The 21,375-nt window shown below is 42.8% G+C and overlaps 3 protein-coding genes across 7 annotated transcripts in view; 2 read left to right on the plus strand and 1 right to left on the minus strand.

Annotated features, from left to right (window-relative positions):
- The window catches only part of LOC129813061 (protein Daple-like), a 98,683-nt gene extending 93,958 nt beyond the window's left edge, over positions 1-4,725 (plus strand). The window contains exon 32 of the mRNA XM_055865209.1: positions 1-4,725. Coding sequence (XP_055721184.1) covers positions 1-969 — 969 coding nt within the window. The 3' untranslated portion in view covers positions 970-4,725.
- LOC129813064 (ovarian cancer G-protein coupled receptor 1-like) lies at positions 4,721-16,001 on the plus strand. Its single transcript, XM_055865218.1, has one exon. It carries the CDS (start codon positions 12,407-12,409, stop codon positions 13,460-13,462), a length of 1,056 nt encoding a protein of 351 aa, XP_055721193.1. The 5' UTR covers positions 4,721-12,406; the 3' UTR covers positions 13,463-16,001.
- The window catches only part of dglucy (D-glutamate cyclase), a 13,851-nt gene continuing 6,949 nt past the window's right edge, over positions 14,474-21,375 (minus strand). For all 5 annotated transcript variants that reach the window (XM_055865212.1, XM_055865214.1, XM_055865210.1 and 2 more), the window contains 2 exons: positions 20,638-20,798; positions 14,474-18,179 (listed from right to left, as the gene is read on the minus strand). In XM_055865212.1, coding sequence (XP_055721187.1) covers positions 18,030-18,179; positions 20,638-20,798 — 311 coding nt within the window. In that variant the 3' untranslated portion in view covers positions 14,474-18,029. The remainder of the gene's footprint in view (positions 18,180-20,637; positions 20,799-21,375) is intronic.

Consider the following 21,375-nt stretch of genomic DNA (forward strand, 5'->3'; position numbering starts at 1 on the left):
GTGCAGTCAGGCAGTCGGGAAGATCTGGTGGCGGACTACTTCAACCCATTAGAACAGAGAGAGAGATCCAACCTTTGTCGGCCCTCTCCTCTGAGAGATGGAGCCAAGACCCCCACCAGCTATGTTACGCCCACTGTGAAGAGAGCCACAGACCTCCACCAGGCTGGCGAGGGGCCAGGCAGGACCTCCAAACCAGGCCAGTGGGTCAATCCCAGCGTCCGGCTACAAGAGGGATCCACCTCCATGCCCCAGTCCCACTCACAGACCCTACCCAACCGGACCAGCAATGGGTTAGGGACAGGGGGGCGGCCTTTACCCCTGGGACCCTTTTCACCCTGTGGAGGAGGTCTGGGCAGCAGCAGTTTGTCTCGGACCTTCAGCCTGGCCTCCGCTGACCTGCTGCACTCCAATGGTCCAGGTAGCTACCTGCCAGACATGGAGGCAGGAGGCTCGCCCAGCCGAGGTGGTGGGGATGGGGTGGTCAGGAGGCCTGGGGCTGGAGCCACGGCCAGGGAGCGCCCCCAGTCTGCCAGGTTAGCAGGACCCTTGGACATAGACCCCCGCAGACTGTCTCTGGCTCCACCCAAAGAGGAACCTCTCAGCCTGGCCCCTCCCCAGCACCACTCCTCCCTGTCCCTGCAGCCCAAGTGCTACGGAGGGAGAACAACACCAGGCTCCACCCCCGGGAACAACAGCCCCAGCTCCGGACTGCAGCAACAAGGACAGCCCACCCACCAGAAGAACCACTGTGGGGAGGTTGCCATGTTGAGGGCAGCGCCGGCTCTGAGGCTGGAGGAGCCACAGGAGGGGGATGCGAGGCTCCAGGCTAACTGCCCGCTGCTGAAGAAACCAGAGGTGGGGGGAGGAGGAGGGGGGTTGAGCTGCAGCACAGAGGAGCACCCCAGGAGCACCTCCCCAGACCCCAACAACGACCCTCAGACTGTGTGGTATGAGTACGGCTGTGTCTAGGAGCTGTTATTGTAGTGGCAGGCCTCAGTACTGTACAAAACCTTTTCTTCCTGCTAAACCACAGGATACCTGGTCTGGCACCGCTAGGCTGGTCCTCACTGTACTGGACCACATCCTTTCTGTTTCTGACCATTTGAAACTTCCTAGCTGCTTTTAAAGCTTCATAAAGGAAATTCTACCCCAAAGAGAACACCACACCACAGGGCGCTGTACCCAGCTGGCAACATATGGTTGATTTGCATGACCAACATGTGGGCATGGTACTTGGGACCGCCAGTGCCGCAGTTACATTAACGTGTACAGGAATGCTTTGAGGAAGGCAAAAGCACTAGAGAGCAACGAATGTATTTTTCTTTTCTTCTATTGGACAACACTGGTTGCTCTATGTGCACTGTATGCACAGCACAGTGGGTCTCGCCCTGTCCAATGAGTTCTATTCTGAATCTGAAAAACTAACATTTTGGGGAAGGAGAAAAAGACCACTCCCAGAGTAATTGCATGGTAACGTCTGTCCTCCATCTTTAGGAGCTTGAGGACAGATTGTTTATCTCAACACAGCCTCAGTGACACATTACTGGAAATGGGTCCGCTCCCACTTTGAACATGCTGTTTTCTGTTGCGTCTGTGGGTGACCCAAACTATAGGCTTTTGCGTATATCTCATCTCAAAGTGAAACTGGCTTGTGGGGAGCATGTAATTCATCCCATATCTGTTTTTGTGTACGCGAGGCAGGACGAAACAGGCAGATATACCATAGAGGGAGGGAACACCAGACTGACCAACTCATGAAGAGAGACAAAGCAGGGCTTTTTGTAGCAAGAGGGGACCATTTCTGGAGGAAAGGATTGAGTGAGTTTAAGATGAAGAAAGATGGAGATTTGGAGATGATTGACATAATGGTGATGATGGACAGAGAGAAATTAAGAAAGATGAATGCGAGTTTGAGACATTGGTCAGGTTGAAGAATTAAAAAATGAAATGTATAATGTTCTCCATGACTAACCACCATTAATGCCCCCAGAAAACTGATCCCTATACAATAGGTATCTTGTATGTGCAGAAAAGAAATCTTATTTTCCAAATACAATCCGAAGAGCACTATTACGACAAGGATGAATAAGTAGATATGTGTCTGAACACTGGATACATTTTTATTACAGAAAACTAATTGGTGACATTATCGACAAGAGGCTATTAAAGGATTGTCTTTTTAGTTTTGAATTATTGATAGTGGAATTATAGTTGGAATTATTACATTTTGTATATTCTTTTTACACCGCTACCCAGCTCTAAAATGTCAGTAAGACTCAATGTATTTATTATGTTCCTCTCAAATGACAAAACTATGTCTAATTTGTAAGTCGCTCTGGATAAGAGCGTCTGCTAAATGACTTAAATGTAAATGTAATGTAATGCTTGCTTGTGTTTTTATCTTCTCACCTAAATGAGTTTGTTGTGAAGTTGAGTGTGTCATTTTGAATTGTGCACAACCTCTCATTATCGTAATGTATTGATGCGTTTTCTGTATTAGTAAAAAGCCAGTGGATAAAAATCTCATTAGACTCCTCTATTAGGTAGACGACTAGTCCGCCTATTAGAGTGTATTATAGTACAGTTGAAGTGGGAAGTTTACATACACTTAGGTTGGAGTCATTAAAACTTGTTTTTCAACCACTCCACGCATTTCTTGTTAACAAACTATAGTTTTGGCATGTTGGTTAGGACATCTACTTTGTGCATGACACAAGTAATTTTTCCAACAATTGTTTACAGACAGATTATTTAATTTATAATTCACTGTATCACAATTCCAGTGGGACAGAAGTTTTTGGGTCGATTGGAGGTAGGCCTTGAAATACATCCACATCTTCAAACTCAGTGCCTCTTTGCTTGACATCATGGAAAAATCAAAAGAAATCAGCCAAGACCTCAGAAAAAAAATTGTAGACCTCCACAAGTCTGGTTCATCCTTGGGAGCAATTTACAAACGCCTGAAGGTACCACGTTCATCTATACAAACAATAGAATGCAAGTATAAACACCATGGGACCACGCAGCCGTCATACCGCTCAGGAAGGAGATGTGTTCGGTCTCCTAGAGATGAACGTACTTTGGTATGAAAAGTGCAACTCAATCCCAGAACAACAGCAAAAGACCATGTGAAGATGCTGGAGGAAACGAGTACAAAAGTATCTATATCCACAGTAAAAACGAGTCCTATATCGACATAACCTGAAAAGCCGCTCAGCAAGGAAGAAGCCATGCTCCAAAACCGCCATAAAAAAGCCAGACTACGGGTTACAACTGCACATGGGGACAAAGATCGTACTTTTTGGAGAAATGTCCTCTGGTCTGATGAAACAAAAATATAACTGTTTGGCCGTAATGACCATCGTTATGTTTGGAGGAAAAGAAGCCGAAGAACACCATCCCAGCCGTGAAGCACGGGAGTGGCAGTATCATGTTGTGGGGGTGCTTTGCTGCAGGAGGGACTGGTGCACTTCACAAAGTAGATGGCATCATGAGGCAGGACAATTATGTGGATATATTGAAGCAACATCTCAAGACATCAGTCAGGAAGTTAAAGCTTGGTCACAAATGGGTCTTCCAAATGGACAATGACCCCAAGCATTCTTCCAAAGTTGTGGCAAAATGGATCAAGGACAACAAAGTCAAGGAATTGGAGTTGCCATCACAAAGCCCTGACATCAATCCCATAGAAAATTTGTGGGCAAAACTGAAAAAGCGTGTGCGAGCAAGGAGGCCTACAAACCTGACTCAGTTACACTAGCTCTGTCAGGAGGAATGGGCCAAGATTCACCCAACTTATTGTGGGAAGCTTGTGGAAGGCTACCCGAAATGTTTGACCCAAGTTAAACCATTTAAAGGCAATGCTACCAAATACTAATTGAGTGTATGTAAACTTCTGACCCACTGGGAATGTGATGAAAGAAATAAAAGCTGAAATAAATCACTACTATTATTCTGGTATTTCACATTCTTAAAATAAAGTGGTGATCCTAACTGAACTTAGACAGGGAATTTTTACTTGTATTAAATGTCAGGAATTGTGAAAAACTGAGTTTAAATGTATTTGGCTAAGGTGTATATAAACTTCCGAATTCAACTGTATATACTGTAAGATATGTAAACATTATGTAGTAGAGCATGAAAATATTTGGCACTCAAATCTTCCTTCAACTTGTTCTATTCAGATACCAAACAGATTGATCAAAGGTTGGCATGATTGGCATTCCCAAGAGGAACATCAGCTGTTTGCTGTGGATCACACACAGGCCTAGGTAGCATAGCAGTTAAGAGAGTTGAGCCAGTAACCGGAAGGTTGCTGGTTTGAATCCCCGAGCCAGCAAGGTGGAAAAATCTACTGTTCTGCCCTTGAGCAAGGCAGTTAATCAACAACAACAACGGCTCCTTGGGCGCTGATGACATGGATGTCGATTAAGGGAGCCCACCGCATCTCTCTGATTCCGAGTTAAATGTGGAAGACACATTTCGGGTGAATGCATTCAGTTGTGCAACTGACTAGGTATCCTCCTTTCTTTCCTCTCTTTTCTATGCACAATACGTGTTCCATCACCATGTGTTTTGTCCGACTGGTACGTCGGTTCTGTGTATACTGTACAGTAGGTTAGAGATTGGAGTTTGATAATCGTGACCAAACACTACTAAAAAATGACTAGTTATGACAGACCTACAAACGTGCAAAGATACTGAAATTTTAATATAGAGTGTCAGTCCCAGCATGAATAGACACACAGTAGGAGTGTAGTTTACTGGAAGGAGGAGGACAGGGGTGTAGTTCAAGATGTCCTGCACTGGCGCAACGATCATTCTTATCATGAAAGTGTGGTTTTGATATATATTTTTCTCACCTCACACACATTTCGCGGGAAAATGTTCTGTGGCGCTGAGGGAAACATCTTGGGACCGCCTGCCTCTGACGTTCCTCAGTGGCACTCTTGTGTGGTATAGCAGGGTTACTTTCGGATTAGTAAAAAAAAATGCGATTCTTTCTTCAGAGCAATGACCGAGTTGCTACGGAGAAACCTATGTCCTCTCACCATCAGACAGCGCGCGCGCAGCCTATTACAATGGGGGCAGATAAGGTAAACATATTTTAATTTTATTTTTCCTATCTTTATAATAATGCAACACGTGCTTTATTTTGTTACACGTGCTTTATTTAGTCAACTGTATATTCTAAACATAGTCCATTGCCCCAAAGACTCATTCTATGTATTTTTTTTATAGGCTAAGCCTTGGTAGCTCTAATTGGTTTTAAAAACGAATTGTTTGAAATGACCATTTTTGCAAATAATTCCTAAATGCTGTGCTATTGCAATTGTACAATAAGCTTTCCAGTGTTTGTTGTCTGAGGGAAGTAGCCTAAATTGTGTATATTATAGAATACATGTATGTATCCAATTTTAGCTTCTTCTAATGCAACTATCTTATTAAACATCATGTAGGCTATACTGAGAAAAAAACTAAATGCTGTGCTGTGGACAGTATTTAGCCAGAGTATATATATTGTGGACAGATTTCAGCTTGGAGACCAATGCGACAACAGGTGCAAGGTTTGGAAAGAGTTGTCTATATTGTTAAGTGGGTAATATACATTTTCTCCAGCTTTTAAAATATTACACTGTCCAAGCAGTCATTGTCCAATACCTCTGCAAGTGAGTATGGTGGAATAATTATTCTATGGGCGTTTAGGACAAGAAGTAGGAAGTCAAACTAAGTCAATGTGCCAATGCATTCTTTTTGTGGTCTCCCAGTCAATTTGAGTTTTTCTTAGTGGGCCAAGTAATGCACTCAGGGAGCCAGTCTCTGGTGTATTGGTCTATGAAAGATTGGTCTATGACTGAATAGGTTGACTGGCATTGAGCTATGAACTGGTTCGGATTTAGTCACTCACACACACACACACACACTTGCCTCAAGCAAGTGGCTCTTTGGAAAGCCGATTAGATACTGCTGAAATTAAACCCACATGAATTGGATCTCTATACTCATTGCTGACTCACAGCACAGGAGTGCCTTCAGTTAGACATTACCTCCAAGGTCTGATTGCTGCTAATTGTGCTGTAATGTTTGTGGTCTGCAGTCAATATTGTGCCGAAAAGCTCCCCGCTGCCAGAATATCCACCCCTCCCCTTCGCATGAGTCCCCCCTTCAAGCAAGTTGCAGCAATGAAGAACTGAGTGTGTGCGCGTTCACGCGAAGGGGGGGAGAATTCTGGAAGTGGGGAGCTTTTCGGCACAACACCAGCACTGGTGGAGAAAGTTAGGATATGCATCTTGGTGGTTCTTGAAAGTCAGGACACTTCTTGTCCGGCAGGGAAACCTTATTATAGATTTTGTTGCATTATTTGAGCTTAAAATGTACATTTACCAACCTGTTATAAGGAAAAATATTTGTTCTGGGAATTTTCGAAATACTTATTAAATTCCATGTCGGCTCTATGACTGGAAATGACATTGTCCGGAGCAAAGGATCCCAATTTTCAAACTCTCCAAATGGATATTACCTGAAAAAGGATATTATGTAGTTTCTTGCAATAGCCCTATCTGAATTCAAAGAATATTTATTTCAAAACTGTGATTCCAAAATGTGGTCAACTCCGTTAGATTGTCTAGTATCCTCAATGAATAATACATGAGCAGGGTCAGCTATACCATAAGCACTGACCCCTTAATGTCCTCATTACGTTTAAACTCAGCAAAAAATAAACACCCCTTTTTCAGGACCCTGTCTTTCAAAGATAATTCGTAAAAATCCAAATAACTTCAAAGATCTTCATTGTAAAGTGTTTAAACACTGTTTCCCATGCTTGTTCAATGAACCATAAACAATTAATGAACATGCACCTGTGGAACAGTCATTAAGACACTAACAGCTTACAGACGGTAGGCAATTAAGGTCACAGTTATGAAACTTAGGACACTAAAGAGGCCTTTCTACTGACTCTGGAAAAACACCAAAAGAAAGCTGCCCAGGGTCCCTACTCATCTGTGTGAACGTGCCTTAGGCATGCTGCAAGGAGGCACGAGGACTGCAGATGTGGCCAGGGCAATAAATTGCAATGTCCGTACTGTGAGACGCCTAAGACAGCGCTACAGGGAGACAGAACGGACAGCTGATCGTCCTCGCAGTGGCAGACCATGTGTAACACCACCTGCACAGGATCGGTACATCCGAACATCACACCTGCGGGACAGGTACAGAATGGCAACAACAACTGCCAGAGTAACACCAGGAACACACAATCCATCAGTGCTCAGACTGTCCGCAATAGGCTGAGAGAGGCTGGACTGAGGGCTTGTAGGCCTGTTGTAAGGCAGGTCCTCACCAGATATCACCGGCAACAACGTCGCCTATGGGCACAAACCCACCGTCGCTGGACCAGACAGGACTGGCAAAAAGTGCTCTTCACTGATGAGTCGCGGTTTTGTTTCACCAGGGGTGATGGTCGGATTCGCGTTTATTGTCGAAGGAATGAGCATTACACCGAGGCCTGTACTCTGGAGCGGGATTGATTTGGAGGTGGAGGGTCCGTCATGGTCTGGGGCAGTGTGTCACAGCATCATCGGACTGAGCTTGTTGTCATTACAGGCAATCTCAACACTGTGCGTTACAGGGAAGACATCCTTCTCCCTCATGTGGTACCCTTCCTGCAGGCTCATCCTGACATGACCCTCCAGCATGACAATGCCACCAGCCATACTGTTCATTCTGTGCGTGATTTCCTGCAAGACAGGAATGTCAGTGTTCTGCCATGGCCAGCGAAGAGCCTAGATCTCAATCCCATTGAGCACGTCTGGGACCTGTTGGATTGGAGGGTGACGGCTAGGGCCATTCCCCCCAGAAATGTCTGGGAACTTGCAGGTGCCTTGGTGGAAGAGTGGGGTAACATCTCACAGCAAGAACTGGCCAATTTGGTGCAGTCCATGAGGAGGAGATGCACTGCAGTACTTAATGCAGCTGGTGGCCACACCAGATACTGTCTGTTACTTTTGATCCCCCCCTTTTGTTCAGGGACACATTATTCAATTTCTGTTAGTCACATGTCTGTGGAACTTGTTCAGTTTATGTCTGTTGAATCTTGTTATGTTCATACACATATTTACACATGTTGAGTTTGCTGAAAATAAACGCAGACAGTGAGAGGACGTTTATTTTTTTGCTGAGTTCAGTGCAACAAGACAACCCATCGTCTGGAAAGTTCTCTACTTTTAATAGATTTAAACAAATATTGGAATCCCCACTGCCACATTTAATTAGGTTTTAGAGTTATAAAGCAACTGAGGAAAAACAATCGCTACTTTGTATACCATTTGAATAAGGACATTTTTTATTTGTCAACACTAAGACATCAACTGTCAGATTTTTGTCTAACATCAACTCATTCAGAGTGCTGAAAGTTATAATAATGGTTATTAGGGATTTTCAAATGAATAATTTTCCATTTTTTACAATGTTTGTATACAACTTTTATTTTTAGAGAAAAAAATATGTCTGAGTATCTTTTCAACTCTGTCAGTGGCTTGTCAACTCCTTCACTGATGGCTAACCCCCTTAAGATAGATTTCTTTTTTTGTGGGGAGGGGGACAATATTCTGATTGTTTTTGTTTTAAGTACTGTTCGATGCTTAAACTATTGAACTATTTAATGTGCTAGACCTAAGGTATAATGCTTGCTTTAAATGTTTTGTTTTCTAAATCTAGAAAAACATGCCCTGTAGCATTTAATAGTGCTATAAAACAAAAATACATTTTGGAGATTTGTATTCCAAATTTAAATAATCTGTTAGAATTAAACAAACAAGGCCTTTAAACACTTGTTGGGCAATAATTGTAAAAATGAAATGCCTTTTCTGGTGTCTGACGGAGTTGAGAGAAATCCAGTTAGTTGCATTTTATGAAAAAAGTAAAGAATGAGGTTGTGGGGTTACATGGTGTGATAGCTGATACTTTGATCTGTCAAAAATATATATTTAAATATATATTTAAGGAAAATATTTGTGGGAAAAAATGTCAGATTGTCCAGTCTTTCAAGAGTCTGACCTACACAATCCTCTTTATGACCATAACATAATGCCAGCCACATCCTGCAGAAAGGACAGGGGGGTTCTGTTATTGATCTAACATATTCATACTAGAAATCCTAATCCAATATCAATCAGTAGCTAATGTTCTGCATTGGACCATTAAGCATTTTACATCAAAAACAAACGTGTGTTTGTAATTGGATAATTGCAGTTAGTACCACCCTTTTTCACTCTGCTTCAAAACATTTGATGCCTACTGAACACACCCCTTCCTACACTCATCAGTATCAGTTGTGATGGTTTATGGTTTTGTGTTGACTTATATCTCCATCTGCAGATGGGCCTATTCAGACATGTTATGAGAACAAAGGTAAGAGCAGAATAACTCTGATGGATATTTTCATTATGGAATATTATCACACAGGAAGGACCTGTGAGGGTAATGATGCATTTTAATATTTCATCACTACATTCTTGATTATCATAATATTGATTTGAGATGAGAGCTCCTTGTTCTTCAGCAGCACATGTTACTACTCCAGGCATGAGTACAGTACACCTTGAGAACATGATCAAATGTTGTTTTTTATAGTTAGTTTCTTGTATTTTGTGTTGCTTTAAAGTGCTTTGAGATTATGTAATGAGTAGTGCTATAAAAGTTTAATCAATTATCTTCCGTGTCCTGTTTCCATGGTCACCGTGCTGTCTTCCCTCTGTATTGACTGTCTTGTATTTCTAATATACAGCCTCAGTAGTTCCAGTTTAGGTTGCCAAGGTTACATGCATAGGGCTGTTGGCAGGCTTACTAGTCACCTGGTAGCAAGGCCTGGCCAATCGATAACTATGTAGGCCAGGCCAGCTAGTAGAGCACAGACCTCACCTGGCTGTGTCTGCCTGTATGATGAACCAGAGGTAATTTCATATAGAACAGCAAAAGCTCTTGGGAAATCACATGAGCTAGTGTGTTGGATTCATCATGCCTGAACAGAGCAATGCCCTGTATTTTAATCATGGCCACACAATGAATTATTTTACAATGTTACTCGTGTAATTACAACGTTACTACACAGGTATAATTGAATTTGATTTCGATAGGCTTATCATTAAGGTTAATTACTTTTTTACAAAAGAGCATATGGCTGTGAAGTCATGACTGGGATGATGTTATCTTGATCTCTTCTATGTCCTGCAGGCCTGTTGTGTAGGGCTAGGCTATGTCTGAATTCTCCACCCTTCTCTTGAAGTGTGCACTTGCATAGGATTGGTGTAAGAATTGGCAGGAGGCAGTTTCCTCCATTGCTAAATTAATGCAATAAAGTGTGTAAGTGCACACTTCAGGAGATGGTTGGCCAATCAGGACATAGCCCTAGTCAGAGAAAGTGGAGAAAACTGTTCACTGATCTCCTCAATCCTCCTGATGTCCCTCACAGGAGCACAGGAAAATCACTCTAATTGGTCTGGAGTTGTGGGGGAACACAAAACACACACACAGCAGAAATGGAGAAGCTATGGTGATCAAATCAAACTTTATTTGTCACATGCGTCGAATACAACAAGTGTAGACCTTACAGTGAAATGCTTACTTACAAGCCCTTAACCAACAGTGCAGTTCAAGTAGAGTTAAGAAAATATTTACCAAATAAACTAAAGTAAAAAGTAACACAATAGCGAGGCTATATACAGGGGGTACTGGTACCGAGGCAGTGTGCGGGGGTACAGGTTAGAGGTAATTTGTACATGTAGGTAGGGGTGAAGTGACAATGCATAGATAATAAACAGCGAGAAGCAGCAGTGTACAAAACAAAGGGGGGGGGGGGGGGTCATTGTAATTGTTTGTGGGCCATTTTATTAATTGTTCAGCAGTCTTATGGCTTGGGGGTAGAAGCTGTTCAGGAGCCTTTTGGTCCTAGACTTGGCGCTCCGGTACTGCTTGCCATGCGGTAGCAGAGAAAACAGTCTATGACTTGGGTGACTGCAGTCTCTGAGAATTTTATGGGCTTTCCTCTGACATTGCCTATTACATAGGTCCTGGATGTCAGGAAGCTTGGCCGAGTGATGTACTGAGCCGTACACACTACCCTCTGTAGCGCCTTAGTCAGATACAGAGCCGTTGCCATAGCAGGCAGCGATGCAATGGGTCAGGATGCTCTCGATGGTGCAGCTGTAGAACTTTTTGAAGATCTGGGGACCAATGACAAATCTTTTCAGTCTCCTGAGGGGAAAAAGGTTTTGTCGTGCCCTCTTCACGACTGTCTTGGTGTGTTTGGACCATGATAGATAGTTGGTGATGTGGACACCAAGGAACTTGAAACTCTCAACCCGCTCCACTACAGCCCCGTTGATGTTCATGGGGGCCTGTTCGGCCTGCCTTTACCTGTAGTCTGCGATCAGCTTCTTAGTCTTGCTCACATTGAGGGAGAGGTTGTTGTCCTGGCACAATACTGCCAGTTCTCTGACCTCCTCCCTATAGGCTGTCTCATCGTTGTCGGTGATCAGGCCTACCACTGTTGTGTCGTCAGCAAACTTAATGATGGTGTTGGGGTCGTGTTTGGCCACGCAGTCGTGGGTGAACAGGGAGTACAGGAGGGGACTAAGTACACACCCGAGGGGCCCTATTGTTGAGGATCAGCATGGCAGACGTGTTGTTGCCTACCGTTACCACCTAGGGGCGGCCCGTCAGGAAGTCCAGGATTCAGTTGCAGAGGGAGGTATTTAGTCCCAGGGTCCTTAGCTTAGTGATGAGCTTTGTGGGCACTATGGTGTTGAACACTGAGCTGTAGTCAATGAACAGCATTCTCACATAGGTGTTCCTTTTGTCCAGGTGGGAAAGGGCAGTGTGGAGTGCAGTAGAGATTGGGTCATCTGTGGATCTGTTTGGGCGGTATGCCATTTGATGCACATGAAGTAGTAACTTCACCCTGATTCCAAACACCTCACAGATTACAATAGATTTCCTGTCTGAATACTGCAGTGAGAGTAGTATGTGTGTACTGCCAATGTTTTTTTGCACACTTTTATAATAAGCAAAGATGACACTTATGAGTAAAACTTGCCAATAGTTGCAACTGCAACATACTGGTATGTTATTTCAAGATGTGAGTGGCCATTGCTAATTCCAGTTGAGTTAAGATTGTCACAGTCTGCTGGTGAAGCCTTGTTCTTAGAATGATATATTTAGACATGGACTATCAGATTACTCTCATTGTATGTATTTTCATTTCAGGACATTGACTTGTTGGGTTTTTTTCTCTTCCAGAGCTGAGTTGGAGATATGGCCTTTGTGTTGAGTCAACCTAACCATGGGTCTCACAGCCTGGTAGTGTGTGGGTGCTACTACTAACAGAAAGGAACATGGCATTTGGGCCATGTCTGGCATGACGATGAACATGTTTAAGGTTGAGTCGGACTACATTAACTGCACCATCAGCCATGAAATCCACCAGTACCTGTTCTCTGGAGCCTACATCCTGGTCCTTCTGATCGGCGTGCCCACCAACGCCTTCTCCCTCTACCACGCCTGGCTGCAGCTGAGAGCCAAGAACGAGCTGGGGGTCTACCTGCTCAACCTGACCATGTCGGACCTCCTCTACCTGGCCTCGTTGCCTCTCTGGCTGCAGTACATCTTCCAGGGAGATGACTGGAGCCAAACGGAGTGGCTGTGCCAACTGTGTGGCTTCCTGCTCTATGAAAACATCTATATTAGTATAGGGTTCTTATGTTGTATCTCTATAGACCGTTACCTGGCTGTGGTGTACCCGTTCCACTTCACAGCATTCCGGAGCATGCGAGCAGCTACATTGGCCAGCGCGTTCATCTGGCTGAAAGAGATTGCCGTGGGCGTGGTCTTTTTCAGACACAAGGAACTAAGCACTGACCGCACCAACCAATCGATTTGCTTTGAGCACTACCCCATGCAACCGTGGGAGTACCCAATTAACTACTACCGTTTCTCCGTTGGCTTCCTGTTCCCCCTGGGCATCCTGTCCGTGTCGTATTTCAGAGTCCTGCGGGCAGTCAGGAAGAGCACTGGCACTCAGAGCGCCCAGAAGACCCGTATCAAGCACCTGGTGACCAGCACCATTGTCATCTTCCTGGTATGTTTCTCTCCGTACCACGTGTTCCTGCTGCTGCGTACAGTCTTTGAGAGGGACTGCCCCTTCATCATCAGTATCTTCAACTACTATCACTTCTCCCTGCTGCTCACCAGCTTCAACTGTGTGGCCGACCCGGCGCTGTACTGCTTCGTCAGTGAGAGCGCCCAGCAGGGGATCCAGCAGGCCCAGGAGGCCTGTACCCAGGCCCTCTGCTGCAGCTGCCACAGGGGACAGCACAGCCCTGTTACCGCCACCACCACGGGGACAGACTCCAACGAGAATGGGACAACAACCATCACACCGCTGACACAGAACCAGACGATCTAGCAGTAATATAAATAATACATGGGTTTTATAAAGTTCTTTGGAAGGACCTAAAGATGCTTGAATAGTAGTCTAGGAGCTGGAACCAGATTTGGGTAAGAGGGATGGTGGGAAAAATACTGACAGTGACATGGAACATTCTGCAATGAGATTGTGATGATTGTCATTCTGCGATGAGATAAGTGCTACAACAGTGTTTTAAGGTATTGTTTTTTGTTTTTAATTTTACCACGCTTTCTTTTGAGATAGTTTTGAGTTCAAAACTAACTCTATATAGGCTAGCAAATTTCTTCCTGTAACATTTTGTTTCTATCTCTCATCACATTATTTAATATTAATTCTCAGGTTTTTAAATCCCAGACAGTGATTTCAGGAGTGACTGACTTCATACCTATCAGAACAGATCAGACATATCAACACGTGACCTAATTTATCTCTATCGTAGGTCCTCTAGGATTTTTGGGTTAGATTCTTGCTGCTCAATATCTGTGAATCGCTCCCATTTCAGGGGTATGTAAAGGATTCCTCAACTTAGCTCAGATTCATAAATGACAGTGTGTAGAGCATAAACAAAAATACATACAAACAGTGAGCTCCAAAAGTATTGGGGCAGTGACAATTTCTGTTGTTTTGGTTCTGTAATTCAGCACTTCGGATTTTAAGTCATACCCCACCAAAAATGCTAACCTCCCCAGTTATTGTAATGGTGAGAGGTTAGCATGTCGTGGGGGTATATTTATGCCTCTAACTTTCTCTCTAATCATTATTCATGATTCATTCAGGTTTATCTGTAATCATGGTTGCATCCACATTAATGTTAAGTGTTAAGAAACCTATACTATTCTTATTTACAATAAAAGTGACTCCAAAAGGACACATTATTTACCATTAATTTCTATTGGGGACAAAATAATCTGAAACACATTCAAAACAAACAGCAAATGCATCCAACAAGTTTATACAGTTACAATCTTAACGTAGTAAAGATGTGCTAGGAATATTGGACCAAATACATCACTTTTTAATACTTTATTACAGATATTAGTGGATTTGTCCTCTGAAATACAGCTACTATGTACAAAAAGTGCTGTAATTTCTAAACAGTTCACCTGAAAAGGATGGATGAAAATGCCCTCAAATTAAAGCTGACAGTCTGCTCTTTAACCTTCATAGTCATTGTATCCTTTCAAATCCAAAGTCCTGGAGTACAGAGCCAAAACAACAACAAATGTGTCACTGTCCCAATACTTTTGGAGCTCACATAAATGCATACATACACAGGTTTAGAGCCTTAACAGAAAGTAATTAATGTTGAATGTTATGTTGTTTTTGTGCATCTCTGAGTGATGTTCTATTGATTCCCGGGTCATTTCATGTTTTAATGTGTATCTGAACTATTGCCGTTCAAGCAGGCAGAAATACAGCCGATATGACAAGTTATGCATAATTTAAAAGTTCAATATCTTGAAAACTTGATTTCTGGCATGCATAACATTTGGTGACTCTATCAACAGAGGACCAATTAAACAAATACCAAAAGATAGATTTTAAGTGGATTATTCCAGCGGCGTCAGGCTCAGTAGTACCCCACATGAGGACCAGCACAGCTGACCTCTCACCTTTCACACTCTGCACAGATTTTCTGCTGCATGTTTCCCCTCCTTACATTGGTATTTTTACTTTTTTAAGTACCAGATCTTCCCAAAGCAGAAGGACATAGGAAAAGAGGCTTTTCAATGGTGAATGAGGCAGTTGTAAATCACCTAAGGATAGACTGGTTGTTCTAAGGATGATGATGATGAATTGGAACATGTAAGGCAAACATACAGAGATAATAAATCATGGGTGAATAACTTCATACAGTAGGAGACTGTGTAACAATAGTGTTGACTCATACGTCGCTATCAGCCCAGGGTCTCTAATGTTATCAAATGTAATATTTGTTCAAATATTGTATGTGTATATGTATGCATGTCACTTTAACCACACAATAAGAACACATATATCTGTAGAGTAATGTTCAAAGTCTATTTTTGTAGATATGTCTTAACCAAATCATGGGTTTAATGTTCTCTTCTCTTGTTGAATTCTTGTTATTTGAAAGATTTGCTTTGAGACCATGTGGTCTTGCTTGACGTTAGCAGTGACACACTGTATTCAGTGATGCAGGAAATGCATTCTTGTTGCGTAGGATAGTTGCTGTTACATGACTTTTATTCTACTTCTGCTGAAGTTATGAACCCTTGCTGTTTTTCTTTTGGACATTTTCTCAGCACATCTCTCATATTTACAACATCAATATTAAAATGCTGCCATAATGTGTCAGGATTCTTCTGTAGAGTTAAGGTGTCTTCCTCTGGGATTGTGCTCTCTGGAAGAGTGGGCTTTCCTGTATTTGTTTCTCCAAGATTTGATGCATTCATTTGCATCTTATTCAGATTGCTCATCTGATATGTCTTAGGCATGAAACAAATTGTCTTGTATGTTCTCATTTTTCACACTTTTGCCACCTTGTAGGAGTTTGAGGCAGATGCAACTAAAGCCATTCCTCTATCACGTCAACTATCTCTATCACCTGTGAAGGAGTCGTCCCAGAAACAACCAGTTAGTTAACTTTGCCTTGGCAGTTGGAATTTGATTCAAAATAGAACTACACACTCAAACACAACTAATGCATTAAACTCCAAACACACTTGAAGCAGATCCGTGCGTACACACAGCTCAGTGGGACTAGAGTTGAATTGACACTGATTGTCAGCGTCCTGTTTTTGTTGGGCTGAAATTGTTCAGTTCTGCATTTTAACATTTATTTTATCAAGTAAGCAACTCATTAATTCGATCATCGAGTAATGCTAAACATTCTCAGGTGTAACCAGTCGCTAGCGAAGAAAAAGCATTGGTTTGTTTATTAACCTAGCAACAGAAGCCTCCTTGGACGACACTAACTTTACTTTGGCTGAACCTAGAAGGAAAGGGCTTCATTTGGAAAGGTCAAACCTAATATCATTGCTTTCTATCATAACCATGTTAGATAAGAAAACCATAGATAAACAAACTGTGTGACATAAGGACTAGAAACAAGAGTAGGAGCATAATGTTGGATTGAATTATTTGGCTGGAGAATTCAATATGTCTTCAGTCTTAGCGGAGTGGCCTGAAACCATACCATGTGTTTGTCAGACAGTGTTGACGGTAAGATGTGTGTGTGAAAGGTTGTTTTAGACAGATCTGTGAGTGACCTTGGCTGTGGAGGGAGGAAGTAAGGGAGAAGGTGGGATATTTAGGGAGGGTGGCCCCTAACATGGCACACACTGGCACTGACAGTAGATGAAATCATGTTTCAGTGGAGCTCTGGTTCTAATCAGATAACAGCACTTTGATTACTTTCCAAATTATTATTACATGATTTAACAGTTTATGTAGTGTATTAAAATAAATAATCACAAGTGATTATGATTTTGAATACAAATGTCATTAACACCATTAATATTAGTGAGACAGTGTGTTGAGTAACTTTAAACAATATCTCTGAAGAATTAGAGAGTTTTTAGGACAGGTTTCAGTGGTACTCTGCTCTTAGCAAGTGTTTTGCTCACCGACTCAAAGCTAAGGAAGACAAAAAGTTACCAAGCCAGTATTTCTGGTGAGTAAAACACACAGACCCCTCTGACTTTTAGCTGGAGACGAAGTGTTAGTAGCATAGCACAGTTGGAAGTGTGCCACAAAGGCAGTCAACTGTCCCTGAGAGCAGTCTGCCTTCGGAACTGTGCGTGCGTGACTGATTCTCTATTTGGTTATATTAATTTGGTCCTACTAATCAACACAAGATGATTTTACTAACAAAAAAAGAATACTTTTCAACACAAGATATTTGAGAGATTGGGAATTGTGATATTCAAGGTCTATATCAAACTAAAAACAGTTGTATATAGTTCTAATCTAGTGCCTTGTTTATAATAGAATTAAGATCACAAAGCTATAAAAATCAACTTGGTTTATGGCGTTGTCTGATTACAAGCTAAAGCCTGATATGTTATAGTAACATGATATATCCAAAGCAACTTAGTCATGCATGAAACATTTTATGTATGGATGGGCCCGGGAATCGAACCCCCTACCCTGGCAGTACAAGCGCCATGCTCTTACCAACTGAGCTACAAAAGGACAAAGGTTTTTAATTTATGAAGTTCGTAATAAACGTTCGGGAGTAATCAAATGCACAGCTGCAGACAACTCCAACTCCACACTTCTCAGTTTGATCCAAACATGACAGCATCAAACTCAAGCCTTTAGGAAGACTGCCATGTACTGTAATATCGTGTTCAGGTTCCATGCAATCAGATGATTAATGATGTGAGAGAGTGTCGTTTTTTGCAGTGTAGTAGCTTTTGGCTCGGGTGGGGCTTCCACCTGGTCACAGACCAAGGACCATCCCCAATCGTTGGGGGTGGTGTGGTGGATACGGAGGAGGGGATGCGAATGACAGCAACGGCATGGTATTTTCACTTCTCTGCGTGGGTTGGTGGTGTGTTCACTACTTTGCATAGGTGGTAGTTTGTAAGGTGTAGTTTCACTTTCTCTGTGAGGTGCGGTCCCTGAGCTTTATGATGAGGTCAGAGTGTGTGGGGTGAAAGGACAGGCCGTCCACCTCCATGCCCAAGGTTCCTGTCTTTCCGCTGCGGACACCATGTTGCACCAGGATGGACAGCATCTCCTCCTCCTGTGGCATGGCAAACAGAGACCGATGACACAGGTTTAAATATAGCAGACTCGCCTAGTTAAATAAAGGTTAAATTTAAAACATCTACACACAAATACCCCATAATGACAAGGTATAAACAGGTTTTAGACATTTTTGCAAATGTATTTAAAATAAACTGATAAAACATTTACATAAGTATTCAGACCCTTTACTCAGTACTTTGTTGAAGCACCTTTTGGCAGCGATTACAGCCTCGAGTATTCTTGGGTATGACACTACAAGCTTGGTACACCTGTATTTGGAGAGTTTCTCCCATTCTTCTCTGCAGATCCTCTCAAGCTCTGTCAGGTTGGATGGGGAATGTCACTGCACAGGTATTTTCAGGTCTCTCCAGAGATGTTTGATCGGGTTCAAGTCCGGTCTCTGGCTGGGCCACTCAAGGACATTCAGAGACTTGTCCCAAAGCCATTCCTGCTTTGTCTTGGCTGTGTACTTAGGGTCGTTGTCCTGTTGTAAGGTGAACCTTTGCCCCAGTCTGAGGTCCTGAGAGCAAGATCTCATCAAGGATCTCTCTGTACTTTGCTCTGTTAATCTTTCCCTTGATCCTTACTAGTCTCCCAGTCCCTGCCACTGAAAAACATTCCCACAGCATGATGCTGCCACCACACGCTTCACCGTAGGGATAGTATTGGCCAGGTGATGAGTGGTTCCTGGTTTCCTCCAGATGTGACGCTTGAGATTCAGGCCAAGGAGTTCAATCTTGGTTTCATCAGACCAGAGAATATTGTTTCTCATGGTCTGAGAGTCCTTTAGGTGCCATTTGGCAAACTCCAAGCGGGCTGTCATGTGCCTTTTACTGGAGGAGTGGCTTCAGTCTGGCCACTCTACCATAAAGGCCTGATTGGTGGAGTGTTGCAGAGATGTTTGTCCTTCTGTAAGGTTCTCCCAACTACACAGTTGAACTCTGGAGCTCTGTCAGAGTAACCATTGGATTCTTGGTCACCTTCCTGACCAAGGCCCTTCTCTGATTGCTCAGTTTGGCCAGGCGGCTAGCTCTAGGAAGAGTCTTGGTGTTTCCAAACTTCTTCCATTTAAGAATGATGGAGACCACTGTGTTCTTGTGGACCTTCAAAGCTGCAGAAATATTTTGGTACCTTTCCCCTGATCTGTGCCACGACACAATCCTGTCTCGGAGCTCTACAGACAATTCCTTTGACCTCATGTCTTGGTTTTTGCTCTGACATGCACTGTAAACTGTTGGACCTTATAGACAGGTGTGTGCCTTTCCACATGTCCAATCAATTGAATTTACCACAGATGGACTCCAATCAACTTGTAGAAACAGCTCAAGGATGATCAATGGAAACAGGATGCACCTGAGCTCAATTTAGAGTCTTATAGCAAAGGGTCTGAATACTTATGTAAATAAGTTATGTTTTTTATTTTTAATACATTTGCAGAACCAATCTAATAACCTATTTTCACTTAGTCATTATTGGGTATTGTGTGTAGATTGATGAGATGTTTTATTTAATCAATGTTAGAATTAGACCGTAACGTAACAAAATGTGGAGAAAGTCAAGGGGTCTGAATTACAGTGCTCGTCTCACTGCAACCTGCTCATGCACTGTTTAACCATCACTTCGACGCTTCCCAAGTACTGTAATACAGATACTGTAAAGACGTTTTAGAGCGGTATCAAAATAAGAATATTATGAGATGGCTTAAATGCTAGTTGTGAGTTAGTTGAGTTAAACATCTGTGTCAAGTGCTGTATACATCTCACAACACTGGGCATCTGTTCCTAATCCTATTTAAAATAAGCAGTGTTTTAAATTAAAAGGTTGGCTTGCAAAAGTATATGCCCTATCTATAGCAAAATGTGTCAAGCTGTAAAGAGAGGAGGCTGAGATAGGGGCCAGCATAGCTTGCCACATCTTGCTATAGATAGGGAATATACTTTTGCAAGCCAACCTTTTAATTTAAAACACTGCTTACTTTCAATAGGTTTAGGAACAGATGCCCAGTGTTGTGAGATGTATACAGATGTATATGTTAATGACACATTGGCTTTGCTGGGGTTCTGAAGTGGTCTGAGAGTTCACCACGCATACAAAAATGTCCAGAATGTGGCGGCCCGGCCAATTCTCCAGGGACTCTGTCTGCACCTCACTATAATGATCTCACTGTGACAGTGGATGGCCTCTGCTCTGACCCCATGCCTAAGATCTGCATGTAGTGAAGCATAGATATACCTAGAGACACATAGACATAGAATTTGTTTGGCCTAGAGCCGGGCCTGGACATTCTTACCTTGACTACATCCCTGGCCCAGTTCAAGGGATATAAAACGCTTTTGATACAGCGGTGGTGTAAACATTTTTGTGCAGACAAACTCAACATTATCAGTTGTATCACAACCGTTGTCAAATGTATTGTTCTTAAGTTATACAGTGTGATCTAGGAACTACCGTACCTTGGCTACAGAGGGCAGGCTAGCAGCCCAGGCCTGGTGCTGGTCCTGGGTAGGTGGGTGAGGCTGGCCCAGGCCTTTGTGGCGGTACCGCTGATGGATGGGACAGAGACTGAGGATGTACAGAGCACAGGCCATGCCGTAGCCTCCCCAGTTAGACACTCCTACATCCCAGAGACAGGGGTAGAGATGAAGAACAGGATGAGATTCAAAACAGTTTTACAACTTCAATTTTTCTCAGTCTCCCTCATACACTCTCTTAATGATGGTCTCATGACCTAATGAGATGTTTTCAAGATAAACACAAATGGTTATACACTGGGCGCAGATGTCAGTTCAACGTATAGTTTTTCATGTCATTGGATTAACGTTAAAAGTTGGGTGAAAAAAATACTAAATGCCCTTACGTTGTTGACTTTCTACAAATCCAATCAGTTTTTCACATTGATTCAACATCACATTTATTTAACCCTTATTTTACCAGGTAAGTTGACTGAGAACACGTTCTCACTTACAGCAGCAACCTAGGGAATAGTTACATTGATGATTAGGTGGCCACGAAGGCCAGATTGGGAATTTAGCCAGGACACCGGGGTTAACAACCCTACTCTTACAATAAGTACCATGGGATCTTTAGTGACCACAGAGAGTCAGGACACCCGTTTAACATCCCATCCTAAAGACGGCACCCTACACAGGGCAATGTCCCCAATCACTGCCCTGAGGCATTGGGAATTTTTT

The sequence above is a fragment of the Salvelinus fontinalis genome, chromosome 16 (assembly GCF_029448725.1).
Source record: "Salvelinus fontinalis isolate EN_2023a chromosome 16, ASM2944872v1, whole genome shotgun sequence".
NCBI lineage: Eukaryota > Metazoa > Chordata > Actinopteri > Salmoniformes > Salmonidae > Salvelinus > Salvelinus fontinalis.